General features: G+C 35.1%; 1 protein-coding gene across 2 annotated transcripts in view; it reads left to right on the top strand.

The window, feature by feature from the left end:
* MMP16 (matrix metallopeptidase 16) overlaps window positions 1–17,959 on the top strand; it is a 433,355-nt gene that overhangs the window by 309,514 nt on the left and 105,882 nt on the right. For both annotated transcript variants that reach the window (XR_011168087.1, XM_069086690.1), the window contains exon 5: window positions 17,680–17,841. Coding sequence is in view for 1 of the 2 variants with exons in the window: in XM_069086690.1 (XP_068942791.1) it covers window positions 17,680–17,841 (162 nt within the window). In the remaining variant the exon portion in view is untranslated. The remainder of the gene's footprint in view (window positions 1–17,679; window positions 17,842–17,959) is intronic.

Raw genomic sequence — 17,959 nt, forward strand, 5'->3', positions numbered from 1 at the left:
TATCTATCTATCTATCTATCTATCTATCTATCTATATAAATATATATATATATATATATATATTCCCTTCAACTATTTTTATACTGAGAAAAGTTTCATCAGTTACAATTATTGTTTTTCTATGTAGGAATGTTAATAGTTCAAATTTGATAAGTTCCTTATGGTTTCTTTTCCATGTTTACCTTCTCATGTTTCTCTTGCTTCTTGTATCTGAATGTCAAATTTTCTATTCAACTCTGGTTTTTTCATCAAGAATGCTTGAAAGTCCTCTATTGCACTCAATTACCATATTTTACCCTGATACACGATACTCAGTTTTGCTGGGTAGGTGATTCTTTGTTTTAATCCCAGCTCCTTTGCCCTCCGGAGTATCATATTCCAAGCCCTTCGATCCTTCAGTGTAGAAACTGCCAGATCCTGGGTTATCCTGATTGTGTTTCTACAATATTCAAATTGTTTCTTCCTGGCCGCTTGTAATATTCTCTCCTTCATCTGGGAAGTTTGGTACCTGGCTTTAATATTACTAGGAGTTTTCCTTTTGGGATCTTTTTCGAGGAGGTGATCAGTGGATTCTTTCAAGCTCTATTTTGTCCTCTGGTTCTAAAACATCAGGGCAGTTTTCCTTGAGAATTTCTTGGAGGATGATTTCTAGGTTCTTTCTTTGATCATGGCTTTCAGGTAGTCCAATAATTTTTAAATTATCTCTCCTGGATCTATTTTCTAGATCCGTGGTTTTTCCATTGAGATATTTTACATTTCCTTCTTTTCTTTCATTTTTTTTTGGATCTGTTTAATAGCATCTTGATTTCTTATAAAGTCATTAGCTTCCATTTGCTCCAATCTAATTCTGAACCAATGATTCTCCTTTAAAGAACTTTTGAGATTCTTTTTTCTGTCTGGCAAATTAGGCTTTTTAAAGAATTCTTCTCCTCATTGCCTTTTTGAGCCTCTTTTGCCATTTGAGTTAGTCCGTTTTTTTAAGGTGTTATTTTCCTCAGTCACACTGTTGATTCTCATTTCAAAATTTTCTTGCATCATTCTCATTTCTCTTTCCAATTTTTCCTCCACTTCTCTTATTCGCTTCTTAAGGTCCTTTATGGCCTGTAACCAGCTCGTATTTTCCTGTGATGTTTTTGGTGCAGGAGTTCTGACTTCACTGTCTTCCTCCTGTTCCATGCTTTGATCCTTTTTGTCCCCAAAATAGGAGTCTAATGGTGGGCTCTTCTGTTTGCTTTGTTTCCTTTGCCTGGGCATGTTACCACTCAATTACTTGAGTTTTAGGCTTTTTGCCCCAGTAGGACTTTACTACCAGACGGGGGAGCTTTCATCCCAAATCCTGGGGGTTTTCTCAGCTGCCGGAGGTATTAGGTGGGAGCCCTTGTGGAAGCCTCCACTTGCTCTGGCAAGCTGGACACACACCCCAGGACCTCCACCTTAGACCGTAATTGAGATCAAAGCAGGTTAAAGCAAGTGCGATTACCCCTAAGACTTGTCGCTTGGACCCCCTGCACTCCGCATGCCAGGAGCTGAAGCTGCCACATGGCAGGCTTCTCGCCCCGGGGACAAAAGCCAAGGTACTCCCAACTACTGAGTCCCAAAGTCCATACTGCACTGACCTCTCACTTTTTCCTTCACATCTATGTGTTGATAAATCTGGAAATGACCACAGCTTCTGGTGATCTGTAGTCCCTTCAGCCGTTGCCTGGTCAAGCCCATCCTGGGGCTAAAGCCTTGGCATGGGGCAGGGCTCAGCACCCAGAGCACTACAATGGATGATTCCTGCCAGCCTGCCGGGCTGTCCTCAGTGGGAAGTTAGCTTCTCTGTGTCATTTTGTGGGTTCTGTAGCTCCAAAATTTATTTAGAGTCCCCTTTTACATGAATTGGTGAGGATGGAAGCCAGGAGCCGAGGAGAGGACTTGCTTTTACTCCACCATCTTGACTCCGCCCCCTAAAAGACTTGATACTGAAGTTGAATAGTACAAAATAGTGGTTTTATTTAGTTGATGTGAGTAAATTGTTATTGAAATGACTGAAGATTTCTAATCCTTTCTTTATATATGGTGTGCTCCTTAGAATTACATCTGCAGTTTCACAGCAGTTTTTCTATTGGTTTATTTTTATAACTACACCTTTCCCTATTTTGTGAACAATAATGATGATACTTTTCCTAATCTTTCATAATGTTTTTGCACATGCACTTGTACTTTAAACTATAGTTACTCTATACTGCCACATGTTTTCTTTTTGTCCAAGAGATTAAGCATTTTCTGCATTCTTTTGGTCTCTCCATTGTGATGACATTCTTTTTTGGTTAAGTTTCTTAAAGAAATGGTGCTTATAACAACTGATATCATTATTTTTTTCTTAATTTTTTACCTTTTACCATAACCACTTATCTAGGTAAGATAGATTGAAATTTTTATATTTGCATTTAGTGGTTATCTCACATTTACTTTTTATCTTAATTTGATATTGATTTTGACCGTTGTTTTAGCTAGCCATTAAGTTTGAGAGCAGGCAAAAATTTTATTCTAAAGTGAATCTTGTTCCAATAATCAATTATTTTCTGTCAGTTAAAATGTAATCAATTTTATTTATTTGTGTCATTTTCCACTACCAGCTTACTTTCTGGAAGATAATATTTTGATATAGAGGAAATATATTTTAATTATACATTAAGCCTTTAATTTATGTTCACCAACTTCTTAATCCTTTAAAAATTATTGATATATTGTGTTTCTATACTGCCTTCATTTCTAAATATATCCCTCTCTGTACCTTTCCACATAGCCATCTTTTGTGATAAACAGTAAAAAAAAAGTAGATGGGGTGAGCAATTCAGCAAAATATCAATGAAGTCTGGAAACATATGTAATATTCAGTACCTAGAACCTCTTACTTTTGCTTCTTTGAGGCAAAACTTGATCATTACAGTTACACAGCATTCGGATTTGTTTTTGTCTTTCTAACTTATTGGATAGTTTCAGTTATTATTTATGTTGTTTTCCTTATTCTTCCCATTTCTTTTTGTCTAAGTTCATATAAATTCCCATACTTCTCTGTGTTCTTTGTACTCATTGTTTTTTGTGGCCCTTTAATTTCCTAGTCCCACAATATATTTACCAATATATTATTTTCTTTCCTTCCCCTTATACTCACTTTTATATTAAAGTCACTGAATGTGTTAACTTGCATATGTTTTGGCTTGGTTGAGAAGGCATTTTTTTCACAGAATTTTTCTCCTTCTTCCTTTGCAACTTATAGTAACATATTAACTGCAGTTATGTTTGTGGTGTTCTGTTTCTTTGAATTTATTCTGAGAATTTCTTGATAGGATGACTAGGTGCCCTACAAAAGAAAGTTTCTTATTGTTTTGGCTACACAAATGAAACCAACTCTAATTCCATGACCATCTAAATTCATTACACTGTGGAGAACCTATGAGCCTTCCCTCCATTTAGCTGGGAAAAAAAAATATGCCTTTAGGCTTAAGTTAGAGAAAAAAAATCAACATGAATATGATTCAGATTCTCTAGGAATATAAAATGCTGATCATTGGACAGAGATTTTACTACACAAGATCTCCCAAGGAAATTAATGTTTATTGGCAGTCTAAAGCTTAGTAAGAATCAATTGTCTGTTTTGGTCACTTTTCTACTGTTATTATCAAAGAGATATTATAGCAAAGGCATTTATCATCTCAGTTAACTTTCTGGTTGGTCAATCATTACAATTACTGTAATTTCAAAATAGGAAAAAGATGTTATGAGATGAAGACATTACTAATTACTGACCTACAAGAACATTTAAATATCCCTGAGCAACTATTGCATGTATTTATCCACAGAGCTAACTCACATTAACAGGACTATTCTTGTAGGTATGATATGATTGCAATTAATTTTGCCTAAATTATTTATCAGGATACAAACTAGAATAAATGTCTCATTTTCAAATGGGCTAAGCAAAAATACAAAATCAGCTTTAAAATAAGTCAAACTAAAGAAGTACAGGATAGATCATCAAAATCCAGATAATCTGAAAGTTATTTTTAAGAAGCTGCAGAATCCTGTATATGATTATGGTTGCTAGATTATTTATGCTACTAAAATTAGTTTTCCTTCTTTAGCCATTCAGCCTACATACATGTCTCCCATTCTCCTTTCTTTTTCCTTCCTCCCTTCCACAAGTATGTGGACTTCTTGATATTCACATGGTACTTTTCTAAATGTTTAAGGGAATGCCAAGGCTTAAATATGCAAACAAATAATTCAGTAGCATATTGTGCAGAAAACTAATGGTAGAATTGAATAAAAAGCAAAGTAAAAGTAATCTAAATTTGGATACATAGATGAGTAGTAATCTAGAGACTTTTCTTGTAATAATAACTGACGTAAGAGGGCATTTAACCTTAAAATTTACAAATCATTTTATATAGATTTTTTTCGCTTTTTCATTCACAGCTTTTTCATTTCAGTGACAAGTCTTCAAGAATATTTTTATTTCCTTTTTACAAATAAAGAAATAGACCCTGAAAGGTTAAGAAACTTGTAGTCACTACTACTTTCTCTCAAAGGTAGTATTCAAATCCAAGTACCTCCAATGATCTTTCTATTATATTTTGCTGCCTCTCTATAGAAACATTTATCACACTTTCTATATTTGTATTAAAGTGTATACACAAGTCCTATTTGTTGATGTTTCATTAATTGAAAATATTTGATGTTTATTAAATAGTTATATTCTAATTCATTGATATCCAGCAAGTATCACTTAAAAGTATACAATAAAAATAAAGTAGAAATATTGAGTTTTTTTTATTCCCTCAGAACAAAGCTCATATAAAAGCCCACAATTACAATAATGAGTCATACAACTTTAAAATTTATAGGGATCTAAACAAAGCAGCAAAGGATAATAAATTAAAAGCTACCAGGAGACTTAGAGTCATCTCTTCTTCCCTTATAGAAGGGAATAATGAGCTCTGAAGGGGACAAATGATTTACCCAAAAGCACACTGGTAGGAGCATAGAATCAATAGCTGAAGTAGACAGTGAAGATTGTCTAGGCAAATCTCCCCGTATTGCATAAGAGAAAATTGAGCTTCAGTAAGGTTAAATGCCTTTCAAAGAGTCACATCAATGGCAGTAGAACAAAAAAATGAATCTCAATATTTTTCATTCAAATCCATTGCCCTATGATTCAAATAATTTAATCTATATGTTTTGACCTTGAATTAACCATTTGATTACCAAGATATCTTAAATGTTGACCCAAGCTAAATAGTTTTTTTAATATATTGTTATCAGATCTCTTAGATAAGCACAATATTCATTTTTAGCGAATATCTTTTATGCAAATACCACTTTCTATAACTAATCTACTACACAAATATTGATTTTCCCTTATTTCCAAATAGAGAAGGAATTAAGTATATTTTTGTATATATACCAATATTGTACTACAATGATATTGAAGAAAATGTAGTTGTTTCTAGAAGAAAAGGAATGTTTCCTGAAAAATCTGCCATAGTTTCAAAAAAAAATTATAACGATGATACTTCAAAAAAATGGCAATAGCAAAAACTTGATATTCCATTCATTTAAATTCAATCAGCATCTATTAAGTGAAAGAAACTATGCTATGCACTGAGAGTAGAGGCAAAATATCCTCGATAATCTTGATGATATCATTGAGAAACAATAGGAGCACCAATAAATGAATACAGAATATATAAAATACAAAGATCTTTCCAATAACAAAGATGATGACCATTGTGGAGGATCAAAATAAACCATGTATCATATATGATATAAGCCTCAAAAGCCACTAGAAATTCAAAAAGGTAAAAGTGGGGGACAATATATACAAAAAATGGAGAGACAGGAAATGGTACAGGGAACAAGATTGACTGAAATACAGATTGTATGCAGAGGAATAATGTGTATGAATCCTGGAAAGGTACCCTGTATCTCAATTAGGGGTTTTAAAAGAAAACTTGGACATTTTGCTAAGGACAGAAAGAAGCCCTGGGAGACTCTAGAGCAGGGGAGTGAGTTTGACCGTTTTATGAAAGAGAGATTAGAAAGGGATGAGACATGAACAATGAGATCAATTAGAATTCTATTGATCCAGTCTGATTTCTGTCAGAATTAGGATAGTATTTGTATTAGAGGAGAAAAGTATACAGGAGATTGTGGAGGTAAAGTCAAAAGGACTTGGCAACTGCGACATGACTTATGTAAAATGTTGCAACTGGGGCCAAATGTCCCAATACCCTAGATTTTTTTTTCTTCTGGCTAAGGCATAACAGAGTATGTATTACCTCTCTCATTATGGATACTGCACCTTTCACTATATGTGCTTTTTTGGGTTCCATGTTATGCTGTTGTTTCATACGGACCTTCCCAAATCTTCTCACTCCTTATTATAGAGAATAGAGTCTAACCCCACTTATAAATTTGTCTTTTAAACATTCCAAGTGAATAACAACTCTTTTGGGGGGAGGGGCCCTGCACTTATAATTTCATTGGTATAGGGAACTCTGACAAAATTACTTCTACCAAAGTAGACTAGCACATATAGTCTAACAGTAAGTGTTTATTTATATTATTATTTAAACATATTATTATATTATATAATGTATTATGTAATTATCAATATAACTACATATTTTAATTTTAATGTATTATTTTAGTTTTGTGCCATGTGCTGGGTAAAGTTACCCAGGGCACTGAGAGATTAATGACTTGTCTAGAGCCATACAGTCAATTGTGTCAGAGGCAAGATTTCCTGATTCTAAGAGTGGCTCCCTCCATGATATACTGTACTGCTTTACAATGCTATATTCATTCCTATTGAATTTAATTTAACCATATTATGTCCTATTTCCTATAATTTCATTTTCACTTCAGATCTTAACTCTTCTGTACAACCTATTCACTCTCTCCTAACTTCATGTATTATGAAAATTTGTCAATCTAGTCATCTATGCCTTCATTCAAGTCTTGTATGAAAATATTAAACAGCACAAGGCTAAGAACAAAATCCATGGGATATTCTAAACAAAACACTTTTTTCAGTTTGCCATTGATGGATGACTATCTTTTGGTTCTAGTTATTTATTCAGCACCAAACTAAACTAACTAAACTGTCATTTAGGGTGTCTCTTGTCATTTTATTTTCTAAAAGAAAAGTACAACAGCTTCACAGCTTCTGTAGTGGTGGTAGTGGTGGTGGTGGGACTGGTGGTGGTAAGTAGTAACAGATAAAATACTAGTCCTGGAATCAGGAAGACCTGAGTTCAAAACTGGTTTCAGATATTTACTAGCTTAGAGTTTGCACAAATCCCTTACCCTCTCTCAACCTCAATTTCCCTTTCTATCAAATGAGGGTAATAATATCTTCCTCTTCATGTTTTTGTGAGGATCATATGAGATAATATTTTCAAAGGGATTTGCAAACATCAAAACATTATAATACTAGACAGTAGTGGTAGTATAGTAATAGTACTAGTTATTACTTCTTTCTACTAGTGACATTGGCACTGTTAAGAGTAGTAGCTGCTGCAGGAGCAAGTACGGCTCCCAGAAATTAAAACAACCTTTATGGATTTGATAGGGATCTAGCCTTTGTAGGCTATTATGGGACATCACAGACATTGAAAAAGGAACCATGACTAAGGGAAATAGAAGTAAAAACTCCTCCCCAGCATATTGCTGCTATGAGTGGTTCCCTGTTACTTGCATTTTCTTGACTATACATCGTTCGCTCTATTTTTTTTCTTCTTGATATTGGTAAAGCATGTCCGTGTTATAGGAGCAACAATCCCTGAAGCCTGGGCATACTTAAATAGTTTAATTTTAAAATTGAATATAACTTAAAACTAACTATATTTAATTCATGTTTAATAATATTTGTTCTTGGTTGTTTTTCATGAGGCAGATTAAACATAAAAATAAGTACTTCACACAAATGTCAATTTGGCAATATTTTTCTACAAGCAAACTGCATTTTCCTAAGGTCAGTGAAAAGGGAAACTTCAAAGGGAACATGGATGAACAAAAAGTAGTATAACCAGTCATTCAAAGGAAAGAAGATGAGCCCTCCTCTTTAGAAACCCTAACTCCTAGACAAGTTTATAAAGCTAGATCTGGAAGGACTCTCAGAATTTATACAGTTCAGCTCAACTACTTTACATATGAGGAAACCAAGGTGTAGAAAGGTTAAGTGTTTCAGCTGAGGTCACTAGTAAGTGAAGAAATGGATCCTGAACTTGGGTTCTCTTATATAGAATAACTTCCAGCTCTTAGTACACAGCCTAGCACATAGTACACATTTAATAAATGTTTGTTGATGTTTCAAAATCCATTATTCTTTCTACTATTCTTGTTTAAACATGGGTGCTGGAGCCAACAACTTAAAAACTGTAACAACTTTAAAATGAAATTCTTTATCATTTGATTTATCCCATAGCAGAACTAGATGTCACTATTTCTAGAGAAAAAAAATTAGTTATATCTTCAAATGGATACATATTAAATTCTATTTTGCCCATCCTTTGGAGGAAGAGTGACTAAGAGAAAGAGAAAAAGTCAGTATGGATGTGTGTGTTGGGGCAGGGGGGGGGGGTGATAAGGACAGCATTGTCAGGTAAGAGATTGTTAACTTTTTGAATCTTATTTCTCTTCCTACATTTGGCTGCTTTTTTGTTATTTGACTAAATTTTTAAAAGTTGTTGGAATTTTTGTCTTAGGGTTAATTGCTTTTTACCAGTGATAAAACAATATAAAGTTTAATTTTCTGAAGTTATATTGTGATACACAGAGAACTCAAACCATCAAAATTGCAAAAAGGTAATGTTACTGTTGTTCAAATGTAAATACTGTGTTTTTGTTGTTGTTGTTGTTGTTGGAAGCCTGGTGATAAGATCAAGGCATTTTACATTTGAGAATCACATTGTGTCAATTATTGTCAATGTGTTGGATCACTTACTGTTATCATTTATAGGAAAGGGGTCTGATGCATTTTAATATCTTCAAATTCATTATGAACCAACAACAGTTTCTGGCGGGATTCACATCCTAGAGTATACTGTATTTAACAATATAAATCTTTTAAGCTATTGTGAAACTGCAAGTAATTTTAATTATATTATTGACAGTCATCTGAATACTAGTAATTACTTAAGAGTCTTAGCAGTATTTCTGATTAAAAATGTTGTCTCAGTGCACATCTAGATCTCATAAATTTTGTCCAAAAGCTTAACTTTCTTCTTCACCCAACAAAAGTCTCTACTTTTCGAAATACTGTTCAAGGGAAGTTCTGTTGATGAGATAAAGAATGGATGCAACAAAAGGACCTCCCTTTATGTTTGTGTTAGTACTTCTATTTTTTTCTGAAGCAAAAATTGTATAGCTATTGGCCAGAAAAATAATTGCAAGGAAAAAAAAAAAACTTAGTCACTAACAGTGTATTTTCCCCTTGAGGATTATATTCAATCAGTTGGGGTATCTTAAAAAAAAAAAAAACACATATGAAGTGGCTAAGATTAGAGGCATTTTAACTTCCTTCAAGGGGAAAGTGTAGTTTTCTGCTCTACTTCTTATGCAGAGGACAAATTTGTTTTTATAGATAATAATACCTGATTTCACACAAAAAAATGGGGTAAAAGATATTTTATGTGAACAACAACAAAAAAAAAGAATACCTTCCTTGAGGGAATCCTCTATCATTGTGACCCAGAAGGGAATTTCCTAACTTGAGGTGAATTGATGCTTTCAGCAAAAGAGGCAGTTCTACTGGTTGGTAAGTCAATTGGGCTTTATGTGAGTCAATCTAATAAATGCTTTCAGTATAATTAGTTGTCTTTGTAATATTATATATTTCATTTTATGCATTTTAAAATGTTATTTTGAGAAAGTATTTATAAGTTTTGTTTCATGATATCCAAAAGTTTATAAACCCCTGCCATAGTGTATACTAGACATATTATGATCTTTCACTATATTCGTAACTGATCAACATATCTTTATCATTATATTTCTTTATTTTATAGTTCTACCACTCTTAAATCCCTTGATACCTCCTTCAGTTATTTAGTTCTAATGTTTAACAGGTGTTCAGTCAGGTTCCTATTGGAAAATCTTGATCTTTGCTTCCTTTAAAATTACTTAAGACAGGGGCGGCTAAGTGGCGCATTGAGCAAAGCACCAGTCCCAGAGTCAGGAGGATCTGAGTTTGGTTCTGGCCTCAGAGACTTAACACCCACACAAAAAAACTAGCCGTGTAACCTTGGGCAAGTAACTTAACCCCAATTGCCCTCCAAAAGGTGCAAAGAAAATTACTGAAGATAACAAAGAGCCCTAAGTGGAACTGCCAACTGTGGGTTGTAGTTGGACCTTTTGTTGTTTATAATTTTTTGCCCAGTGAGCAGGATAAAGAACTGAATGGTGTATATGTAAAAGGAGACTAAGGCTGAGCAACATGAACTTCTCAGAGCATGATAGAATTTTGGGTTGATTTTTATCAGGAATTCTTGAGACTTCGCTTCTGTTAAAAAAAATACAACCTTGGTTCCCCTCCTTTATAACTTCCCCTCCCCCATCTCCATTATAAAACCCTGTTCTTCCTCCTTTTCCCTCATTTATTGGTACACTTTGATATTCTGTCTCCACTATTCTCAGTTTATAAACTCTTATATCTTAGAAGACTTAGTTCATTCTTTTGACTTGAGCCTGTTACTCTGGGAACCTATATTTACATCCCTGGTCTCTTATTCTATTTTTTTTTTTCAACTAACTATAGGAAATTTCCACTTGGTCATCCTCACTAATATTGTTTCTTTGTATTTCCACTTTTAGCTGACAGTTTTTTTTCCAGGTTTCTCACCTTTATTATTGGATATACTAGTTTCTCAGTTTCCCAAGTTCCTGAACTCCTCCCTTTCCTTTCTCCACTTCACTATATATATATATATATATATATATATATATATATATATATAATAAGACCTATGAGACCTTCCTTCTGTTACATTTATTGGAGGAATTTCTTAACTCCTATCCCTTCACTCCACCCTATTCCTATAGTTAGAATAATCGCTGAGGTGAGAGTCACATCACCCTAGACTTAGATTACAGTAGCATCGCCCTGGGTATTTTTTGTCTTACCTCCCCAGTCCAATCCATCACATAAACACTTTCCACAGAAAAGCACAAAAATTTTCCTCAGTCATGTTTTTGTCGAAGTATTTTATAATTAATTAACTGGTTATAACTAACATTACATAGTAAATTATAACTAATTATAAATAAAATATAAGGATGTCTTTGATACCCTGCTCTCCAATCTTATTCCACTCAACAAAGAATGAACCCTTTCTATGTTTAAGTGACATGCTTGGATCTAAGCAAGATGCAAAGATGGCTTGTTATACCATGGATTTGTATCTCAGCTCTAACCCTTCCAGACATGCCTGTGTGTTCTTTGACAAGCCTCTCAACTCTTCTGGACATTAGCTGCCTCATACATAAAAAGAGCAAGTTAGACTTTAAAGGTCCCTTCTATCTCTAAATTTCTCCTCTCCTATAATCTTTTCCCTCAAGGACTTTTTAATCTGATAGGAAAGACAGGGTATAATCATGTATGACTTAAAATAGATAATAAATTCTTGAGAAATATATAAATGATTCTATAGATGTTAGTAGGAAGAAGAAGCCAGTTTTGTTTAGGAGTTGCATAAGGGGAAAGGTTCAATGTAGAGGTGGTATTTAGAAATAGCCTTGAAGGAAGAATAGATACAGGTTAAGATGGATTTGGTGGGGCATGCATGATTTCTACAAAGAATAGCATAGCCAAATTATAAATATGGAAAGGGGTTGGATATATTTGGAGGAGGTTGAAAAGTCTAGTTTGAGTAGAAGGCAGAAGATAAAAGAGGAATATTTGCCCCAATTACTCTCCCCAAAGCCACTAATTAACTTTGTTTACTTAGGATTTCCCTTTATTACTCATAGGGCTCATTTGTATTGGATTAATTTACACTTTTTCTTTTCCTTATTTGTAAATTTTAAAGCAGTTTTCTTTGTTTATACTTTGATGTTTCCCCTTAAAATGTAAGATTAAGAAAATTTCTAAATTTGGAGGCAGAGCCAAAATGGCAGAGAAGAAACAAGACTTCTGGGTGGCTCCCACTCCCACCTCCTTCAATACATGTACAAAATGACTCTAAACAAACTTTAGAGATACAGAACCCACAAAGTGACAGAGAAAAACTAACCTCCCACTGAAGACAGCCCAGCAGGTAGACAGGGAAGGGGCCATCACAGCACTCTGGGAGAAGAGCTCAGCCCTACAGGAGCCTGAGGTTTTAGCCTCAGGGCACCTTGACCAGCCATAGCTAAAGGGACATCAGGAGAGTAGACCACCAGCAACTGTGGGGGTTTCCAGAATTATCAGGGAGTCTGGGAGTGTGGTCCAGCCTCTGCCCCAGAGGGAGAAGTGACTGAAGCGCTGCAGCCACAGCTATGTGGCTGCTTCAGAGGTCTTGGCCTGTAGATTTTAGGGGGACCAAGCGACCAGGTTGGGGGTAATCACACTTGCTTTAACCTGCTTGGATCTGGATTGCTGTCTAGGGTGGAGGTCGTGTGGTGCATGACCAGTGAGCCAGAGTGTGTGGAGGCTTCAGAGAGGGCAACCAACTAATAGCTCCAGGAGCTGAGAAAACCGCAGCGATTTGAGACAAAACTCCCCTCTCTGGAAGCAGAGTTCTACTTTGGCAAAAAACTCAAAAGTCAAGTAATTGAGTGACAACATGAGCAAGCAGAGGAAGCAAATCAAGCTCAGCAATCCAACTCTGGATTCCTTTTTGGGGAACAAAAAGGATCAAAACATGGAAGAGGAGGAAGACAACCAAGTGAGAACTCCTGCACCAAAAGCTTCCAAAAAAATATGAACTGGTTACAGGCCATGGAGGAGCTTAAGAAGGATTTTGAAAAGCAAATAAGAGAAGTAGAGGAAAAATTGGTGAGAGAAATGAGAATGATGTAAGAAAATTATGAAAAGAGACTCAACAACCTAACTGAAGAAAACAATACCTTAAAAAATAGACTAACTCATATGACGAAAGAGGCTCAAAAAGCCAATGGGGAGAAGAATGCTTTATAAAGCTGAATTTGCCAGATGGAAAAAGAATCTCAAAAGCTCACTGAAGATAACAACTTCTTCAGAATTAGATTGGAGCAAATGGAAGCTAGTCACTTTAAGAGAAATCAAGACACTATTAAACAGATCCAAATAAATGAAAAAATAGAAGACAACATGAAAAATCTCATTGGAAAAACCACTGACCTAGAAAAGAGATCCAGAAGAGATAATTTAATATTTATTTGACTACCTGAAAGCCATGATCTAAAAAAGAACTTATAAAACATCCTTCAAGAAATTCTCAAGGAAAATTGCCCTGATATTTTAGAACTACAAGGCAAAATAGGGGTTGAAAGAATCCACCGATTGCCTCTTGAAAAACATCCCCAAAAGAAAACTCCAAGGAATATTATAGCCATGTTCTAGAGTTCCCAGATCAAGGAGAAAATATTACAAGCATCCAAGAAGAAACAATTTGAATATGGTGGAAACACAATCAGTATAACACAGTATCTGGCAGCTTCTACACCAAGGGATTGAAAGGCTTGGAATATGATATTACAGAGGTCAAAGGAGCTGGGATTAAAAACAAGAATCACCTACCCAGCAAAACTGAGTATCATGTTTCAGGAGAAAATATTCAATAGAATAGAGGACTTTCAAGCATTCATGATGAAAAAACCAGAGTTGAATAGAAAATTTGATATTCACATACAAGAAGCAAGAGAAGCATGAGAAGGTAAACAGTTAAAAGAAATCATAAGCAACTTATCAAAGTTGAATTACCCCATGTTTCCCCTATAATAAGACACTGTCTTATTATATTTTTTTGGACAGAAAAAACACCAGAGGGCTTATTTTCAGGGGAGGGCTTATTTTAATGAACATTGACAGCAATTTTAATAAACAGGTAAATGAACAAAAAAATGTACCTTTATTCAATAAGCAAATCACTGGGGAAGAACAGGATGACGCGCTCACTGCTGCAGCTCTGATTGGATGCAGCTCGGAGCACGGCGTGCGTTTCACCGGGGGGTGGGGGGAGACGGTGCATACAGAGGGTACTGTAATGTAGCATGTAGTGCAGTAGCAATCTCAATAGGGCTTATTTTCGGGGGAGGGCTTATTTTAGAGGAATCTTACACAGTAAGGGGAGGGCTTTTTTTCGGGATAGGTCTTATTATCAGGGAAACACAATATTTACATTCCTACAGGGAAAAATTATAATTGTAACGTATGAAACTTTTCTCAGTATCAGAATAGTTGACGGGAATCGAAATTATACATATATATGTATATGTATATATGTATGTATTTTTATACATTCATATATTTCTATATAGGAGGATATAGGGGCATATGAATACATATGGGAATGTGTGTATATATGCATACAGGTATATAAAGACAGAGGGCACAGGACAAATTGAATAGGAAGGGATGATACTTAAAAGGTGAAATTGAGAGGTGAGAGAGGAATATAATGAGAGGAGGTGGGGAGAGACAGATTTGGGTAAATTATACCATATAGAAGAGGCAAGGCAAAACTGTTACAATGGAAGCAAAGAACAGGAAGTTAAAAGGAAATGAGTCAACCTTACTATCATTAATTTTGGCTTAGGGAAGAAATGACATACACACTAAATAGGGCACCTCACCCTACAGGACAGTGGGGGGGGGTAAGAGGGATGATGGGGGGATGATGGAGGGGAGGGCAGGTTCGGAGGGAAGGGAAATTGGAAGCACACACTTTTGAAAAGGGACAGAGTCAAAGTAGAGAATAGAACAAGTGGGGGGCAGGATAGGATGGAGGGAAATATAGTCAGTCTTTCACAATATATCCACTATGGAAATGTTTTGCATAACTTCACATGTACAACCTATACTGAATTGCTTATCTTCCCAGGAAGGGTGGGTGATGAAGGAAAAAGGGAAAAACTCTGAAATTCAAAGTTTTAAAATGAAATATTAAAAAAAATATACGTATCATTATTATTATTTTTTTTTTTACTTTACATGCAACTGGAACATAAGATACACAGGCACTGGGGCATAGAGATCCATCTTGCCGTACTAGAATGTTGGAGGGAGGGAGGGGGGAGAATATAGGAGAGAGCAGATTGGGGGAGGGGTATTCAGTGGGATCACTGTTTTGGGGTGGTGGATAGGGGAAAGATGGGGTCAATATTTTTAACTCAATATCTTGTGGAAATGAATGATGTAAACTAAAAATAAACATAAAATTTAACTCAAAAAAGTACTAAGTCAATAATATTGAGTATGTGTGGTCATAGCAATGAGTATAGAATGAGATTTAAGAAAGTGATCATCATCAGGGAGAGTCAGTAATAATCAAATTGTTTTATAAATCTTTAATGGGGAATAAAATTTCTCTTTCCTACCACTTCACTATATATATATATATATATATATATACACACACACATATATATATGTATATACATATGTATATTTGTATATATACATATACACACATACATACTGAAGAAAAGTATTTAAAATATTTCTAGTCAGCAGAAATATAGTCATCAAAATTTCACAAAATTCTCATGCTATCTTCACTACCTTCAGCATTTGTGCTTGATCTGTTTTGGCATCTTTATTTCTTGACATATTGTTTTCATTATAGGAATTAATTAGAGAGCCACTTCTCTAATAAAAAAGAGAATGACCCTGCCTAGGTAACCTCAAGGCAGATGTAAGATAGAGCTCAAGCAGGAAGGCAGTATCAGGGATGTGTGGCAACAGCCAATGTGGAGCCAGCTAGAAGGACCATGGTACAGCTCCAGAATATGGGTTTTTTTTTTTTTTGACGTTTTTTTAAGAGGGGAAGGTAGGGCAATTGGATTAAAGAAACTTGCCCAAGGTCACACAGCTAGTAAGTATGTCAAGTGTCTGAGGCCGCTTTTGAACTCAGGTCTTCCTGACTCCAGGGACACTGCTCTATTGACTGTATCACCTAGCTGCCCCAGACCAGAATATTAATCATTGTTAAGAAGTATAACTCTGAGCCCAGAGGAACTGAAGTAGATAGCAGCGTATAAAGCCAATCAATTTGAGCACGGAAATCAAAATTGAACGTGCTGTGCAAGGTAGGGGACTTAGAAAAAGCAAGAGTCTAATTAATACAACTAGACTGGAAAGTTGGAACAAGATCAGTTGCAAAACTAACCAATTCTAACCTTCCAGAGCTATGGATTCAAAGGTCTTTACACTTAGTGTTCCTATAGTCTTACTGTAGTTTTGCTTTTCCAGCTAAAAGCAGCAGTAAGATTTTTCTGTATCTTTCGCTGCAGCTAGATTGCTCAGTGAATAGAGTGTCAGGCTTGGAGTCAGGAAGTCAGGAAGAGCTTATTTCAATCCTACTTCAGATATTTACTGCCTTGTGACCCTGGGCAACTCACATAATCCTGTTTGCCTAAGTTTCCTCATCTGTAAAAAGAGCTGGAGAAGGAAATGGTAAATTACTCTAGTATTTTGCTGAGGGAACCACAAATGGGGTCACTGAAAGTCAAATATGGTAGCAAATAATTTTTTTTTTCCTCTTAGGATTAAATTTTTCATAGGCTGTGATGATTCTGTTTTACATATGTAACAAGTTGTTGCAAATGTCGCTACTATAGAAATTCAAGAGGTAAACAACAGGCTGATTGCTTCAAGATCCAGGACGGAAACATAATTCAATATAAAGAACACTAATTTCTCATCTCAGCTCCAACACTACCTATCTTTGTAATCCTGAAGGAAATAATTTTATGACTCTAAACTGTATAAAAAATAGCAAACAAATAAACAAAAACAAAAAAACAATCTGTAAAATAAGGCTGATAATATATGATCTAATTATCTCAAAGGGTTTTCATCAGGCTCAAATGACAAAAGATATTACATATAAATCCATTTTGCATCTTCTAAAGCATTATGTGGTTATAAGGTGGCATTGTCAACCAGCAACATCACGACAGAAGCTCCTGTAGAGTAGGGATTCCTTCATTTCATCTTGTTATCCCCAGTGCTTAGTGTAGAACATGGCACATAGTGGGTATTTAGTAAATGTTTATGGATGGAGCAATACAAATGGGGTCAGGATAACTTGATTTTAATTCTCTCCTCAGATACTAAATATATCACCATGAGAAATATAATTAATTTCTCTCAACCTCGGTTTCCTCATCTGTAAAATAGTAATTATAGAAGCACCTATTTCAGGGGTTCTTATGAGAGGCAAATTAGTTAATATATGTAAAGTATTTCACAAGTATTAAAGCTCCATATAATTGTTCACTATTATTGAATTCAATATTTATTAATTGTTTTGATTTTTGTCCATAGGAGAATCAATGATAAAATGATACTTTGAATTTCAAATAAATGAGCTCCTCCTGTTACCTTTAAGCTGTCCATTACTGTTTAAATTTGGAATCACTTAATTATCTTTTACAAAACTTGTGTAGTTAATTATAGTACTTTCTGACTCTTAAAACTTTTCCTTCTCTTTTTCTTTCACACAGGAAATGACCTCTTTTTAGTTGCAGTTCATGAATTAGGACATGCTCTAGGGTTGGAACATTCCAATGATCCCACAGCCATCATGGCTCCATTTTACCAGTACATGGAGACTGACAACTTTAAGCTACCTAATGACGATTTACAAGGCATCCAGAAGATATATGGTAGGTTACTCTTTTATCAGGTTTTTGTTTGATTGGTCCTACACCGAAGTCTAGAAGCTCTTGTTATGTTTTACCATTTCAAATGGGATCTCTAAGTGTGTGGTGGAGGGGAATATTG

The sequence above is a fragment of the Petaurus breviceps genome, unplaced genomic scaffold (genome assembly GCF_028583685.1).
Source record: "Petaurus breviceps papuanus isolate PSGF00001 unplaced genomic scaffold, PetGlider_PUasm1.0 179, whole genome shotgun sequence".
Lineage (NCBI taxonomy): Eukaryota > Metazoa > Chordata > Mammalia > Diprotodontia > Petauridae > Petaurus > Petaurus breviceps.